Below are 17803 nucleotides of genomic sequence, written 5' to 3'. Positions count from 1 at the left end.
CACACACACACACACACACACACACACACACACACACACACACACACACACACACACACACACACACACACACACACACACATATATATATATATATATATTATACATAAATACATATGCATTTACATAGGCATCTCCAGTGAATTTCATAAATATCTCGCGTTCAATCCTTGACACACGGGCTGCCGTAGAGCGCAAAAATGACACTAGTGCGCATGCTCATAACTTTACGCTAACCCAAAATCGACTCAATAATTCTACTTCCGGCAGTCTTCCGGGTGCTTCAAAACGCCACTGAGCACATTCATTGAAATGATAGCTGGGGGCGGGGCAATCCGCCCTCTAGTTATATTATACCTCTATGGTTCCTCCAGGCTTTTATTTTTTAGCAAAACTAAACAATATAAGTCTGGAGATCGAGGCTAGTGACACACAGACAGCAGTGACAAACCTTTTGAAACCTGGGTTACATAATGTTGCTCATGATGTTCCTGGTTTAACTCAACACTCAGTAACCACAACCAGGAGCATCATTATTTTTTTATACCTTATTTGTTTTTATATAATTTGAAATAAAATGTCTTATACAAAAAAAATAAAAAAATAGAACGAAACATACAACAGTTCAATAACTTTCAGCAAGGTATCCAAGTAAGTCCAACAGAGTCTTTACGCAGGTAGGTATTTGTCAATGGTCGAGGTATTGTCAGAGGGAAGTGGCAGTGTGAGGGCAGTGTAGTGGGAAATGTTACTTGAGCACTTGAGGGGCTAATGCTGCTCTTTGGCCTACTGCAGGTAGGACAACTTCAGTTATGGTTGGCTTCGATTAGTTGGCTCTTTATTTAATAATAATAATAATAATTAATTCCAAATAAACAAGAACAGATCTACCAGATCATCGATCAACTAAAAAACAGCTTATCTACAAGCATTTCATAACTTCCAAAATAATTACATTCCAACCAAAAACAATCAAATTAGAACAAACATTTCAAATAAAACAAACATATTTGAACCAACTTGGTTGAAATGGGAAACAAACATTTCACTCACCAATTAAATCAGTTTCAGACAGTCATAGCAGGTTGTGCCAGCAGCCAGTTTGCGATCAGTGGGTGGAATTCTAAAAGCCACAATAAGTGTTTTTAGCAATTTGATCAAATGTAACAAGTTGGAAATGTGAGTATTGTTCGGAAATGAGTACAGACCTGCAGCAGCCCCAGAGTGACGTGCACCTCACTCTGCTACTGCTGACTGACTCTGCTTTATAGTAGGGTGTGGCTGTGATTGCAATGATCGATTGGCAATTGAAAGCACTGGTGTGACTGACTGACTGATTGATTGAGACGTGAGTGTGTGTGTGTGTGTGTGTGTGTGTGTGTGTGTGTGTGTGTGTGTGTGTGTGTGTGTGTGTGTGTGTGTGTGTGTGTGTGTGTGTGTGTGTGTGTGTGTGTGTGTGTGTGTCTCTGTCAGTGACACACAGACAGCAGTGACAAACCTTTTGAAAACTTTTTGAAACCTGGGTTACACAGACATCTTTCACCACATCTAAGTTAGTTAGTTAGTTAGTTAGTTAGTTAAGTTACTTTATTTCGGTCCTTTTTTAGACAAACAAGTACAGTACAGTACATATCAGTAATGCACATTAAAATGGTCCAAAAGGTGTAGGCTGAAGCTAAAGCTTATTTTGCCTACGGCCTACCCCATTTAAATATAACATCAAATATCTAAGTATCTCCCTAAGTCCAATGATCCCAGCTTAGTTTGTATGAAATGTTAATATTAAAATCATACTTCCCACTACTTTTACATTATTACCAGGGAAGATTGACATTCTTTACTACAATTGGCAAATTATCCAAGAGACAACTTATTGCATTGTAATATGCATGGGAGTTTGGCACCCTTGCCTAAAAGCACTATGGAAGTATTAGTCATGCACCGTCGGATGACATTGGGACTTGAACCAGCGACCATTCAAGTACCAGACAGTCAGATACTTTGGTACTCAACAAAGACACAGCAGTCTGATACGTTTAAATGGATATCGGCGCCTTGACACAAAAAGGTTTGAGTACCCCTGGCCTAACCCTAACCTGACTTTTTTTGTTGCCTATTTCTTCACTTTATTCTTCATCTTTACTCTCTTATAACACATTACTCTCGTCTGTTATTGTAATGATTCATTCCATTTAAACAGTCTTTGACGTTTGTGGCTTTTTAAATTGGCAATGTGTCATTATCATGCTTGCCTAGATTCTAGTGCAAGCCAGGAATATTTGTGGGATGAATCACATATTCCTCAGCATTGGATAAAAATCCAATTCATTATCAAAGAGATATATTGCCCTCATGTGGTGAAAATGTAAACTACAGACAACAGGATCCTCCTTGCAAGTAGCCTACTTTGTTTGTATGCTAAAAGATGAAAACTTTTGTATTATGACTAATGCAAGTATGCTCTGAAACATTCTTTACAGAATATTTGGCGGTCCCGTTTAAAATTTTCACAAGATCAGTAGTTGTTGCGCTACAATACATAAACGGTTTATGTATTTTATGGGTTTATGATAAACCCATAAAATGTAACAATGTACGTTCCCTAATGCAATTCCAATGGTCAGCTGTGTTGTTTGACCCGGGGAAGGAATGGCGGATTCGGCCAAGCCCCGAGATAACCGTATGTGTGTCTCAAAGAAAAAACTAACAAGGATTTGCAGCGGTTGCCTGGCAACTAACTAGCTAAACGCAGAATGACCCAGAGCCTCAAAACTATGGATGTCAACCGTGCGTCACCAGGCTTTCCGCAGCACCTGTGGAAAGCCTGCTTTCTATTTACTGCTCAGTGCTCACTGCTCTAATCCGGTCTAAAGCCCGCCTACTGTTTCCGGTCATTTGCGCCCACATGCATGGACTGTTTCCGTATCCGTTCTAGACCTCCCCAGACCGGATCAGCCACTTGCAGAGTGAATCGATCCCAGTCCTAATGGGATGTAAGACTACTCCTGTGATTGGTCGTCGGCGGTGGCCATGTTTTCTAGAGCTCAGAGCCAGCGTTGCCGTGTCCGCTTATTATAAGCGACTTTGGGCTTAGTTTTCTGTAAAGTTGCTTGTAAATATTGGTAGTTGCGGGTTGCGTTTTTTTGGGCTTGTTTCTAAAGTGTACTAACTTATTTAGGCTTGCTTCCCATTAAAAATTAAATAAAAATAAACCAGTGGTTCTCAAATATTTTCATGGAAATGTTTTGTACCAGGGAACATTTGTGTTAAAAAAGCATTCAAAATATTCCACATTCTATTAAAATAGTTTATTTTTAATGGCAGCTCACAGTGCTTGCTCATGTGGCCTAGTTTTTTCTTTTGGGCTTGTTTTCCTAGACCTGATTGCTAATTTCTCTCACGGAATCTGGCAACACTGAGCTCAGAGCTACCCTGTGTGTAGAATAATATGTGGCTAGCCGGGGTTAGCAGCCAGCGGTCCTCGGTAGTTGAACACATTTAGATTTAGATTAGCGTTATCAACGTACACAAACATCTCACTCTCCCATCTAATCGACGCCATGCCGGTTCACTCCCGGGAGAAGAAGGACGACGACATGGAGGTGGATTTCCCCGACCAGGACGGCAGCAGCACGGACGAGGAGGACACCGTCAGCTCGTCCGTGTCTGAAGATGGAGACAGCTCGGGTATAAAGAGATCTACTAGATCACATCTGTGTGCACTACAGGCTCTATGCGCAGCAGACATATTATCACCTTCACAGGTGTTACCAATGATACTAATGAAGGCTCTGTTCCATTTAGTGTAGCACAGTGGTTTCCACGACCCCCATAACTCTGAGAGTGTACAAATGGAACCAAATGGACCCTTGCGGGTCCATTTGGTTCCATTTGTACATTCTCAGAGTTACAGACCTGCGAGGGGCCATTTGGAAGCCCATGACCCCAACTGTAGACCCACTGGTGTAACAGAGTGTTTCCAGTGAGCCAACATGCACAATATCAGCACCCTGACTCTGACTCTGTTTGACCAGAATGGAACAGAGCCTTTATTAGTATCATTGGTAACACCTGTGAATGTCTTCATAATATGGCTGCTGTGAATAGAGCCAATTTGAACTTCATCCACAGCAAAATCTGCTTTTACTGTTGAGATCAAGGCGAACAGTGTCAGATGTAGCCATGGTTCACATGACGCTTGTAATGACAGTCATGTTTCAGGGCTATGTCAGATGATGAAGTGAAAACTATAAACCCCATTGTCATTTGCCAGTGGTGGAAGAAGTACTCACCTTTGTTACTTGAGTAAAAGTATCAATACCACAATGTAGAAATACTCCGTTACAAGTAAAAGTCTGGTATTCAGAATTTACTCAAGTACAACAATATTGACATAAAAATATACTTAAAATACCAAAAGAGTAAAAGTACTCATTATGCAGAATAGAGCTTAAGTGGTTAATGTATGTTTAGTAATAATAATCTGAATCTACAAAGTAACTTAACGTTTTCAAATAATTGTAGTGGAGTAAAAGTACAATATTTTCCTCAGAGATGTAGTGGAGTAGAAGTAAAAGTATTGAAAATTGGCAATACTCCACTAAAGTAAAAAATACCTCAATTGTACTCAAGTACAGTATTTGAGTAAATGTACTTAGTTACTTGACACCACTGGTAATTGCATGATAGCCTAGGGACACGGCAAGTTTGAGAGTATAATTGGATGGTGACTTGACGTGACAGCCTACTGTAACTGAAGGTTAAAGCTGCTGTTGATTTGCCTAGACTAGAGGTATATAGCCATGATGATGCCTAACCTGTCTTTTTCCCTGTCTCCCTATGTGGTGTGTGAACAGAGATGGACGATGAAGACTGCGAGAGGAGGAGGATGGAGTGCCTTGATGAGATGACCACACTGGAGAAGCAGTTCACAGACCTGAAAGAACAGTAGGCTCTGTTGTTGAATTAAGACCCGATTATACAAATGCCTGCGAAATCAGTAGTTCTCACACTTTAAAGATTTTTTGTACAAGCAAGCTTGTAGATCTGCTCTAGAGCCAGCGCTAAAATCGAAAACAACACGGATGCTTTCCCGGTTCTAATGGTTTAACAATCATCAAATCTACTGGCATCTTCTTGTCTACTCTGCTGCTTTATATGTCCAGAAAGGGCATTGGTTGCTGTACTGAAGGAATAATAAACCACCGTTACCACGGAACATTCGGCGAAAATAGCAGATCTGCAAGCTCAAAATGTGATTTTGTAGATCGTCTATCTTCGACGAAGATATAGTGTAGAGAGAAAAAAAGGAGTGGGCCTAGCCGGCCTAGTTGTAGACCTCTGGGGTGACTCCGGTCTACTAATATAAGTACATAGGGTTATGTATGTGGTTACTTTAGAATTGGACAGTTACAAACAAAACAATGATGGGACATCATTGTTTTGTTTGTAACTGTCCAATTCATGCAGGTTACTAGTAACCTGCATGAATTGGACAGTGTTTGTAACTGTCCAAAGACGTGCAGGTTACTAAGGTTCTGTGGAGTGCTTCTCATCTGTCTTCCTATCGAGTGGTAGGCCCACAACATACAGTCCCTGACAAGCTTTTGCCAACCAAAAAGAGAAATGCTCTTGCAAAAATAGCCGATGTGCAAGCTCACAATGCGTTGTTATGAGTTTTGAACTTGTAGATCTGCTGTTTCCACCCATAATGACATGCTAGGAATGCCAGGTTTAAAGTGGTTACTTTTTCTTCTGCCCTAGATTGTACAAGGAGCGTCTGAGCCAGGTGGACATCAAGCTCCAGGAGGTGATGGCTGGCTGTGCTCAAGAGTATCTGGAGCCTTTAGCCAACCTACAGGAGAACATGCAGATCAGGACCAAAGTTGCTGGTGGGTTATAATATTACTTGTGTTCTGCCAACAGGCGTCCAGCCAAACATTATTTATACAGCAGCACATTTCCACATACAGGAAAACCCCATGTGCGTCCTCAATGTACGTCAAAGACGTCCACAAACACAGCACCAGAGGGAGCTCCACAAATCACGTTCAACCCAGATTCGCCTCAAACAAGGGGTTCTACTGCTATGCCACCAAAATGTGGAATGCCCTACCAACAGTCATAAAAAAGTGTGAATCCTTGCTCTCCTCCAAAACCGCTCTAAAAGAGCTCTTTTGGCTGCAATTCGGAACTGGCCCCTGTAAAAAGTCCAAGTCTACCACTAGAAATCTGTCACTAAATATTTCAATGAATAGGACCCCAATGGAAACAAGCCACAGTGCTTTCTTGGGTTTAATCCTCTTTAGCATCCCTTTGTATAGAACTGTACTTTATGTGCTTTGTTTGCAAACTGCTTAAACAAACCCGATAGGCCCATATATGCATGTCTTATGACTCAGACATAACCATAAACTAACCGACGGACATCCTTATAACCCATGATTGCTGGTACATTGTGGTATTTTTCCTCTAGTAGTCTGTTTCAAACCATAGAGGGTTGATCTACTGTTGTTGTTTCACAATTTCTGATTTATTGTTACAATATTAGTTCTGAACTGCTGCTGAGTGGGCGTTTTCAAGCTGGCATGGTTTACTGTCCCATTAGCCTATTCTTGTTGAGATTGAGAGAGGGTGCAAAGTATTGAGTGTGAGCACAAGTGTGGGTGTAGTGTAATATATGTCCAATGTAGGCGAGTCTGACAGATTGGGCAGACAGCTAATCTGAACCAAGGCAAGAGAATGGGACTCTCATTGTCTGAATCCCATACTGGCTTGTCCTTATGTTCAGCTACACCTTGTTTTTTGTGTCTTTGCTGGCAAAAAGGAACAGTTCTTGCCAGTGACACAAATTTCAACGTATAAAGCACATACAGTATATCCTGCTACGTTAACTCACTTGCAGGATAACGCAATAGTATAGTAATAATCACAAAATGCAGTAACATCTCAGAGATGGTTGCTGTACATTTAGGTATAGCAGCAGTGCAAAATGTGCATTAGTGCTGCAAGGAAGGATGTACATCAAGTACACTGTATGTGTACTGTATGCTATATGTATTACAGTATATACCAAAAAGCAGAAACATTATTTTTATATTGTAATGATTCCGAAATGAATATTTAGGCTGTACATTGAGTTATAAAATGGTTGTGTTTTTACATTTGAAGGGTTACGCTGAAATTCAATACTGGTGGAGCACCTAGCCAGTTATTAAACATCTTAATATAGAATACCATTGAAATGATTCAGCTGTTCTTCATAGCACAGCATTAAGTAAACGGAAAGATCACTCATTTCAATGCTGATTTGGAATATGTACAGAATCGCAATACATATGGAATCGGCACCTAAAAGTCTATATAATATCTTATCAGGATGTCCCTGATGATTCTTGTCTAAGTAATATACTGTATGATGTGAAAAGTGATGTGCTATGTCCAACCATGTAACCATGTGTGTTTCAGGGATCTACAGAGAACTGTGTTTGGAATCAGTGAAGAACAAATATGAGTGTGAGATCCAGGCTGCCTGTCAACACTGGGAGGTAAGAGGACAGCATATCAGTGTTGTGTTTTGGCACAATCTGTGATATGATAAAAGAAAGGTGTTCATAATACGCACTGTGAGATGCGACACATTGTGAGCTTGTAGATTGGCTATTTTCGACATTTTCGACACCATCGTACTAAGAGAAATGTAAACCGGTTGTGATGTGATGTGTTCTTAACCCATTCAATCCGGGGGACGCATGCATCTCTGTCATTTTAGATTTCTTTGGGATATTCAAATATAGCAGATATACAAGCTCATAGCACGGCACCGAGTGCCGTGCTATGAGCTTGTAGATCTGCTATTTAAAAAAATAAAAATAAAGTGCAAATCCCTAACCCTAACCCTAACCCTTTAAATGTATATATATTTTTAAAGTGAACATTCGTAACTCAAATCTTTGCTTCTGGGGGTGGTTCCTGGAACAAAAATATTTTACAAATGTTCGCTTAAAAAAAAAATATATGTATTAAAAGATTTGCACACATTTTCATGATTTTTCAAAAAATCTAAAATAGCAGATCTACAAGCTGAGTGCCACGCTATGAGCTTGTATATCAGATTTATTTTTGAATAGCCCAAAGAATTCTAAAAATGACTGATTTTTTCCCCCGGCCTAAATGGGTTAAATAGTACTTTAGATCTGTTCTTTTTGGCAAGGACCCCGTAGTACTATGGACTGAGGCTTTACCAGCAGCAGCTTATATCAGTCCAACTGTAGCAATGCTGTCTGACCTAAATATAACAGATTTTATAGAGCAGACAATCCACCATTGCGTTCAGCACAACCACATTTTACCAATATAATGTGTTTGATGCCTTGCACGTGAAATGACAAGATACCATTTATTAAAATGTAGACATGTGTTGCAGACATGTTTTGAAACATGTTTTATGTAATTTAATGATCAAAGGTGAAAGTATGCCTGGGTGCTGATGGCCAAGTGGTTAAGGCTCGTACCACATATACGGTATGTTCTGATGCAGCCTGCCAGCATGTCCCGGGTTCGATTCCCAAGCCCAGTGGACCTTTGCTGCATGTCACTCCCCGACTCTCTCCCTGTCTTTGAAATAAAGGCCAAAAATATATATATCTTTTAAAGTGAAAGCATGCCTGACACCAACGTAGCCTAAAGTCTGCAGTGTTTCAAGGGGAGTTATTATCTTACCTACATTGGAGTAGTAAATGTAGGCTAATTGAAGCTTGCACCACACAGTTGTATTAGGAAACCAAATACCGAGTCGGGACAGATACAAAGAAAACTTGACCAGGATGTGAGGGACTTGCAGGTGTCCGACAAGATTTAGTACACTTACAAAAAGTAGCCGGCCGGACATGTTATAATGTACGGCTATCTGGCCAGCAGCCGGCGCTTGCGGAACACCCTGTGATTGGAGTGGAAGATTCACATCTATATTGAGCCGAAAGGGAAATTGGATTTGTAGCTAGAGTTAGAAAATAACACAAACCACAACAAAGCACAATGCTAGACAACCAAACGTGTAACACCACACAGGATAATACATGATAAATCCAAATAGTACGCCACTTTTCAGTGGAACTGTCAATAGACAGAAGTGAACAGAGTGTACTCTTGCGCTATAATCTTAATTTCTATTGCATGTGTGTTGGAACCCCTAGTCGAAAGGGCGAGGCTACTTAGACCCGCGGTAGATCTGCCCTAGGACGAATAAGTGTCTCACTTCCTGTTTGTGTCTGGCCAATCAGTGACTGTTGTCTGTGTTCCAGAGTGAGAAGCTGCTGCTGTTTGACACGGTGCAGAGCGAACTGGAGGAGAAGATCAGAAGGCTGGAGGAGGACAGGCACAGTATTGACATCACCTCAGGTACCAGGAAGACACTGTTCATTTATATAGGAATACATATAATGTAATACAATATATACTATACAGTGAGTGAACCAAGAGGGACCCCTATACAATATTAACAAATACACTTTAAAAAAAAAGTTTTATATATATATAGAGGAAATTAAAGTTCTCTGTTGATTAAATGATATACGTTTAGTTTACACACTGAAACAACTTTTTCAATGTATATATTATATTGTCAAACTCTTCACACTGCCTTTGCTTATGTACCTAACAAACGTGTTTACAGTGTGTGTATATATAGATATGCTTTCAAAAATTGCCATTTGTCATTAATGTTCTATTCATTTATTTATTTTCAAATGTGGCTATATCATGTTTCTCTTAATGAATATATTTATATACAAATTGCTGTGCATTGCTAGGATTACATTCTTTTTTACAGCTGCGGTTTTTGGGTGTAATGTTAGGAAGAGAAATGCTTACAGAATACAGACATACTGTAAACACAGACTTCTCTGAAGGCTCTATATTCTAGTTAGCTGTCATAGATATAGATATATGTTGTATATCTAAATGGTCATTTACCAGTATTAATGGCCATGCTAGAGGATGTTGGTTTAAGTGTAATTGGTCCCTTGATGTAGCAATATACCATTACTTGAAGGATACCATTAAAAGATTAAGTAACTCAATGCCTTAATTGATAAATGAATATAACCGAAGCCCAGTATAGCTAATAGCATAGGAAGAGAGCTATTTGTAATACAGCTTAGGTCTTGACTATAAATAAAACACATTACCTCTGTCACTTAGTTGCTCCCCTAACACCAGATATAACATTGGCAACACTTAGCACTAACACCCAGAGACACGTGTTCGCGCACACAGTTGGCACTCATTTAAATTCATGCCACCTCTTGTTGAGTGGCAAGTAAACACATGTCACAGTTTCAGTTTGCACTCACACCTCCAGCATAAACTCACACTGAGCTGATGTCACTGCACCACATTCAGAACTACGGTCATTGCTCTGGCACTGGCGTTAGCTTCTTTAAAGGGCTACACTCCAGTACAAATATGTACAGCTATAGATATGATTTAGAGAGCAAAATCAAGTCATCTTTGGTTTCAATGGTACATAAAACACATGTGTATTATGTTAGAGTCCATATTGCTACATGAGTTATTGGTTGAAACGGCTTTGTGTACAGCAGAGTGGAAAATAAATACTGTATTTCTAGCAAAGAACTGTAGTGGAGAAGATACAGAAGGAAGGCTCTGGTCGGATTCAATCCCAGGCCCGCAGGGCCACATTGTGGTTCCGGAGGCAACCATTCCTTCCTCCAAATCACCAGGCCCTCGACGGGCACAGATTTGTTTAGATCAGAGTAAGTGGCATAAACCTTAGTCAGGGTGACAGGGTTAATTGACAGGGTAAATTGTCAAGTAGTTCAAAGAAAACAATTAAGTGCTACATAGCAACTAGGATACCAGGTAAACATCAAACCTAGCATGTCTAAACGATATGTTTTCTAAATAACATTCTTAGCATTTGTAGACAAGCAAACAGTATATGTCTATCTAAACAACTTTACATGTGAACAAGTAACCAACATACTGTACATCTGCTTAGTATAACTAGCATGTGTATTGTAGTTGAATCTAGGCGAGCCGCTTGTGATAGCTACTATACATCATTGAGTAACAGCGTCCACATCTCTCAAATGCCACACCATCAGTGTTCCTATTTAAACGGCTCGTTAAAGAGATAGGACCACAAATATACCACGCAAGCAGGTGATTTGGGAGCCCTGGTTTTCTCATCCCCTTAATCTGCTGTCTCTGCTCCACAGAGTTGTGGAACGATGGATTGCACTCACGGAAAAATAAGAAGAAAGATCCATTCTGCCCTGTGAAGAAGAAGAAGCCAGTTGTTGTTTCTGATATCCTTTTTTCTTCATTTTGTGTGTCCTTGCTTGTCTTGTTTCTCCCACCTTCTCAAGTTAAGAAAAGTTGGTGAGCCTAAGAAAAACTAAAAACAACAAATGGCTTAAGAAAACATTGCCTCAAAATGTGAAAACAGACAAAAAAAGAAACCCAACAGAAAATATAACATTTGAAAAAATAACATAAGTAAATAGATTCAGATTTACAGTTTGACATATTATGTAGCACTGCAATGACAACCTGTTAGGACACATTCAAAAGCCATTTATCTCCACGGCCTCTTAAAGCGCATTGTCCTTGACGATCTATATCACGACCATATATTGTTTACATGCTGCAAGACCTGGATATCCTTGAAGACTGGACAGCAATAAGAAAGGTATAAAGGAAGCACTCAAACATAAACAAGGCTTCCCTGTGCATTGATCAATGATACTGAAGTTTGTTTTCTGTTTTTTTCATTTTCTTTTGTCTAACCTCCTGCGTCCAAAACTTCCTCAGGCAATGGCATCAATAGGTCCTCCTCACAGAGTGAAGGTCGATGGTAAGTATCTTCCTCCATTACAATCGATATTTGGCTCACAATGGTTTGTAGCCCACAAATAGCCAGGAAGTAAAGAGCTGATTCATAGCCTTTACTGAGGAAAACGTGCAGAAACTGATGATTTGTTGGTCACACTGCACTGGTATTTGGAGAGTAATGTTTGGTGATTGTTCCTCTCCCTCTGCCCACCACCACTATATTTTTCCTTCTACTTAATGTGCTTGGATACTTCCTTTTCTCCCTCTCCTTGCCTGTCTGTTGCCTTCCCCTCTGTCTTTCTCACTCTATTCCCTTGCCCCCGTCTCACTTTTCTGTGTTTGTAACTTTTTCATTACAATCTTGCTCATTGCCCTTCCTGTCCTCTATTACTTTCCACTTTGTCCACTCTGTCTCTCACCCCTCCCTCTGCCCTCTCTCACTCCTTCCAGTCCCGGCAGTGAGGCCAGAAAGGCACCATCATGTGGCACGCTCAGAAGATGGACGACTGTATTATGACAGCCAGTGGTACTGCAGAGGACAGACCATCTGCATCAACAGGAAGGATGAGTTCCCCACTAGGTGTGTGTGTGTGTGTGTGTGTGTGTGTGTGTGTGTGTGTGTGTGTGTGTGTGTGTGTGTGTGTGTGTGTTACTACTATCATCTTTGCAAGTTGCAGATGTCACAAGTATACAGAGATCAGGAATATCCTGGAAAATTACGTAATTTAGGGTTTAGAATTGGGTTTAAGTTGGGCAGGCAAAATGAGTCGGGCTTAGGTTCTCACAAATATAATAGTAAATGCCTGTTTTTTTACACTCTTCCACATCCTTACTCTGACCTTAACCATGCTGAATCCACTCCTAAACTTAACCCACCTGAAAAATGGGGAGAACATTTGACTGCAAAAAGTAATTTTGATCTATTTTGAGATATGTTTTGTGTGTGAGAAGCTTTCTGTGCAAAGAGAAGTTAGACATTGAATATTGTGTATAGTGATATTTATGTGTGTAGTGATAGACATGAATCTAACTTTTTTTCTGTGTGCATACTGCAGTGCCATCATCACCACCATCAACCACGATGAGGTTTGGTTCAAACGGCTGGATGGAACCAAGTCAAAACTATACATCTCCCAGCTGCAGAAAGGCAAATACACTATCAAACACTCTTAAACTTGGTTAAATACAGACAGGCACGCACGCACACACACACACACACACACACACACACACACACACACACACACACACACACACACACACACACACACACACACACACACACACACACAAACAACTCTTTGTTTTCTGTTTCTCTCTACTGCACACACATACAAAAAGTATGCTCAGTATAAACGTCTCACACAAACCTAATCTTTTCTCCCACTGAGCAACAAACACAAACTTCATGTCAACCGGCAAAATATATCAAGCTCTTCTCTCGATGCTGTCCGTGGAATCCACATTCTCTGTAAATATGTACGCATGTCGATATTTGCGATGAGGGGACATGTCATTCTCTCTGGAACGGACTCTCTCTGGAACAGAGATGGATGTCAAGTGCTGCTAATTAAACAAAACGATACTAAAACAACATGGAGGAAAACAGAACGGTCATGAACTGTGAACCACGGAGCCAAGTCACGTGCCTTTTTTAAGATGAGACAATGCCTAGGCTGACAAAACAAAACGCAACGTCCTGAACCACTGTATCGCTACAGTGAAGCCTTATTCTGATGTTGTTTCAGCAGTGAGAGGGTCGAAAGTGGGTTACTGAACGAATGGACGAGTGAGTGAAATCTGCTGTATTAAGACAATACTGTCTGGAGTGTGTTTGATTTGCCTCTCAAGACCAAGAACCACACAAAATACGTAAATTACGTAAAGCCGCATTAGGGACCCCCCCTGTCCTGGAATCCAGGCATTAGGACATTTTTTGGTTTTAATATTTTAAATAAAATCTGTGCAGGATTGCACAACTCTCTAAACAATAGTAGAGAGAATGGGTGAAGACTAGGTGAGCTATGATCAATCAACTGCAAGTGAAGGGATCAGTTTTGTTGAGTGCAAACTCAGGCTTGACAGAAAACCCTTGGTAGAGAAGACATCAAAGAAGCCCTTCTGTATGACTTGCGTACAGTAGAATGCACTGTAGCATCTGTCAACCTACACACTGACAGCCAGTTAGGGGTTTGCCTTGTGTTGACTGTACAGAGCTGATGACAATAATGCTGGTAATGATAATGATGTGCTTTGTGTTTTATTCACTGTGATCTCAACCCTGTAGCTCCTCTTTCTGCCATCTCCCATTACGCTGCCATGTGTCTGAGAGTGAGTGCCTAGAGCTTGATAATCTGCATAGCGCTGAGCGATTTCTGGCTTTCCTGGGTTTGGTTCGGTTGTTCAAAAATAATCCTCATTTTTGGTTACGTAGTGTTGAACAGTGGAGCCATTGTTTACTTTCTGCGTGAGAAATATGCTCCGAGTTCACTACAAGGGGGCAGGAGGTCATTGTTGACAAAATGATGGCATATACCGATCTATTTGTTGAATGGCTCTTGTTTTCTAACTAAAACCTGAAGCACATCAAAACCTGTTGAAAACGAAACTTCATTGATTTATTCAATTTTGTTTTTTTGATAACCGACAAACAGATCTCATCTCTAATCGCTCAGCCCTGCATTTGCATATCAACTCAGCCAGAAGTGTTGGCTTTGGGCTTAATTGAGTGTGTCTCAGGTTGAAAAAGAAAATATGGATACAAATTAAACAAGGTGGTTCATAAGGGAGTCATTTATACCATATATCCTTCAACCATGGTACAGAACATGTTTGGACAGGAAGCTTATCTTCCTGTCATCTTTCTTTGGTTCCTCTCCTCCTCCGACTCTTCTATCCATCCCTGCTCACCATTGTCGTCTCCTCTGCTGTCTTTGAGATAGAAGTTCTGAAACGTTGGTTTATAACAGTATATGTTACACTAAGAATGCAACACTGAGGGGATTCCAGTTTTGTTTGACTTTTTTACAATCCATCCAATGCAATGTTAACCACTCCCAATAGTTATAGGGTGTAAAGAAAGTATAGTAGTGTTTGGGTATGTGTAAATATGTTTGGTTGAAAGATGAATTTGGTTGCTTTTATGTTGTTACCGGTGCTTCATATTTTCCATGTATTATTTGCATATATCTGTTTTCAAAGTATTACCTGCCAATAATATTCTATTAAGAAGTCCATTGGACATTATAAAATGAACCTTAAGATGTTTTAAGAGTCTGTGAAGCCACATGTGGCATCAACATAAACTGTAATTAGAATGTTTTTTAATAGTTTATCGCGAGTATGTTTATTTTTATTTGTACATTGTGTTTACTGACTTGGCATAAAAAAAAAAGGTTTTGCACTATGCCTTGGTTCTTTTTCTTTTTTGGTTTGTGTGCAAGGTAAAGTTCATACAAGTATGTCATTGTGCCAATGCATGTACAGCTAATAAAAGGTTTCATTTTTATCATCAAAAAGGACTCTTTCTTTACTTAACCCCAAAAATGCATTTCTCAGTGCTACATATGGAGTGGTGAAGAGAATGAGAAGCTCTTTATTTAAAGTAGTATGCAAACATATGTGAAGTTATGTATGTATGTATAGTGCTCTTCATCTGTATGCATATCTGGTGAAATGGATACGCCTGTGCATTTACATGATTACAGACTCAACTGAAGCTGATTTTTCTCTCCTCAGACTTTGAAGGACAGTTGAGCTTTTTCATAAGAAATACCGGAGCTTTTGAATCGCACTTAAACAGCCTATTGGAAATGGCATAGTTTGCAAAAGAAAAGGGAAAAAAAGATACAATCTCCCATAGTGCTCCATTGTATAAACTAAAAACTCTCTGACAATGCTCAACCCAAAGTCACCCACGAGGTTCACTGAACCTGGCGCTCTGTGCTCCTCCTCCACAAAAAGTGGCTTATTTAAGGGGGTGGGGAATGCTGAGCTGGCCCTATTTGATAATGGCTCTTCAGACCGCTGTGCTGTTCAACCTTTCAGTCACTTCTGTTCCTGCCAGAGCACCACTCACTAGATTGACACTACATATTGCGATCGATAAAGGCATCTTGTCTGATATGCCCATGTCCTTCCCTCACTGTCCATCTGACTGACCCCAGGGGCAAATGCCGATGGTCCAAGGCAATGCCACTTCACTCAGAAGTAGCTAGTTGATCAAATAGACTCAGCACTTTTGATCAATAGTACTGATAATGCAGGGTTAGTCCTAGTGTAGGAATGTTTATTTCTATTTCATAACGCCATGGCGAACAATTCAGTCTGAAATACTGGCTACTAGGCTTCTTGTAGATAATTCATGCTGATTACATTTGGAGGAGTAGGCTGCCATATAGGTGGGGGTTTTCACTGGGTTGTAAAAATGATTAGGCTACCCTAAATGTCGTTCAACGGCATTGTTTTGGTTGCCCTCAATCATAGAGACCATCTCAGTTGCCCTGATACACTGCATCCCCAAATTCCACCAAATAAGCTTGTTCACCCCTCCTTGTTTGGTCCTCATTTGTCACTGAACTGTTCATTTTCAAGGTGGAATAATGTCAGTCCCTGTGGAATGACCTGGGAGTCCGCTTGTTGCAGACTGGCATCTGTTGGACAAAGAAGGCCTGGCTTTTTTATTGATCGATTGAATACTTTTAACAGTTTGCAAAAAAGGTTTTGTGGTACAGGATTAATACAAAAGGATGCTAAAAGGATAACCAAAAAAAGTCCTATGGGCTTATTTCCATTGAGGTCCTGTGTATTCAATTCATCGAGACATTTAAAGACGATATACAATAATATGCAAAAACATATATGCAAGTATTAATAAAAAATAAAAATATGTACAGTAAACAGTTGGGGGTTGGCAGGCGGGCATTTCCGGTGATGAGCTTAGACTTTTACAGGGGTCAGTTCCTAATTGCAGCCACCTGTAGGTGCTCTTTTAGAGCGGTTTTGAAGGAGAGGTACACTTTTTTATGACTGTTGGCAGGGCTGGGCATTCCACATTCTGGTGGCATAGCAGTAAAACTAATTTGACCCCTTGTTTAAACCGAATCAGACTGGGTTGAACGAGATTGGTGGAGCTCCCTCTGGTGTTGTGCTTGTGTGCGTCTTTTAACGTTAAAGTAGTTGGACAGATTGCCAGTGTCGTGCAGTGCGCTCGTGTCGTGTGGTGTCGAGAAGATGGCACTCAGGGGCAGGGCAGGACAGAAAATACACTTTACATCATTGCTCCAAAGACCAAAGTCCAAACTACCCATGCCTCATACAAACAATTAAAAACATCATCATGTTCCTCCTTTGTGTAGCTACTGTTTAACAGTTGTGTTGTTGTTGAACGGCGGTCTAAACAACTGTAAAAGACATACCAAGGTGAGTAATATGAGAAGCGGGAAGCTGTAAGCAACATTGTGATATTGCTAAGCACAGAGCTGTGTTAGATTAAATGTAATGAGTGTAATCAGTCAAACAATAAAGGGTTATTTGCAGGGAAATAAATATACTAAAGGAATAAATATCAATTTACATCAACAAATGCACTTAAGGCCTGTTGTACTGTACACTAGCCCTACTTGTTTATAGGCTACAGTAGCTAATAGCAAATCTAATTACATATAATAATTTAGTTCAAACAACTGCAGGCAATTAGCCTGGTTGAGTTGAGCAGATAGTCATCTATTTACTGGCTTAAATTAAATTAGTAGCACAGCTAGGCTAAATCTTCAAAATATAATGATTTTGAATTATGTCACTTTCATGGACCATAGCATGTCAGGGAGGCAGCACAAGGGTGCATTATATGTTTTTCACCAGAACAAACTGAAAGATAAAGTCAAAGTGACAAGAGCAGAGATTCAGACGGTTATTACATATTTCACTGTTGAGCACAATCTTCCCT

At 40.2% G+C, this 17803-nt stretch overlaps 1 protein-coding gene across 2 annotated transcripts; it reads left to right on the top strand.

Annotated features, from left to right (window-relative positions):
• The first annotated feature begins 3420 nt into the window (after window positions 1-3420).
• On the top strand, window positions 3421-15374 carry LOC311063309 (breast cancer metastasis-suppressor 1-like protein-A). Of its 2 annotated transcripts, XM_084082675.1 has the most exons (11): window positions 3421-3687; window positions 4857-4947; window positions 5764-5891; window positions 7468-7547; window positions 9303-9399; window positions 10629-10775; window positions 11241-11330; window positions 11649-11713; window positions 11836-11878; window positions 12307-12436; window positions 12912-15374. In XM_084082675.1, the coding sequence occupies exons 1-11, from the start codon at window positions 3561-3563 to the stop codon at window positions 13027-13029; spliced, it is 1116 nt and encodes a 371-aa protein (XP_083938801.1). In that variant the 5' UTR covers window positions 3421-3560; the 3' UTR covers window positions 13030-15374. The 2 variants fall into 2 exon arrangements, with proteins under 2 accessions (XP_083938801.1, XP_083938802.1); XM_084082676.1 differs by lacking the exon at window positions 10629-10775.
• Window positions 15375-17803: the final 2429 nt, after the last annotated feature.

The sequence above is a fragment of the Gymnoscopelus microlampas genome (assembly GCF_963454915.1).
Source record: "Gymnoscopelus microlampas genome assembly, chromosome: 16".
Classification (NCBI taxonomy): domain Eukaryota; kingdom Metazoa; phylum Chordata; class Actinopteri; order Myctophiformes; family Myctophidae; genus Gymnoscopelus; species Gymnoscopelus microlampas.
The sequence above is the reverse complement of the archived record's forward strand: the minus strand, read 5'-3'. Positions and strand labels throughout refer to the sequence as shown.

Bases quoted from the DNA above. Each gene is read 5' to 3' on its own strand.
- LOC311063309 (XM_084082675.1), top strand. From the start codon at position 3,561: ATGCCGGTTCACTCCCGGGAGAAGAAGGACGACGACATGGAGGTGGAT. The intron at 7,548-9,302 runs GTAAGAGGACAG...TCTGTGTTCCAG, and splicing joins CTGCCTGTCAACACTGGGAG to AGTGAGAAGCTGCTGCTGTT. The intron at 10,776-11,240 runs GTAAGTGGCATA...TCTGCTCCACAG, and splicing joins ACAGATTTGTTTAGATCAGA to AGTTGTGGAACGATGGATTG.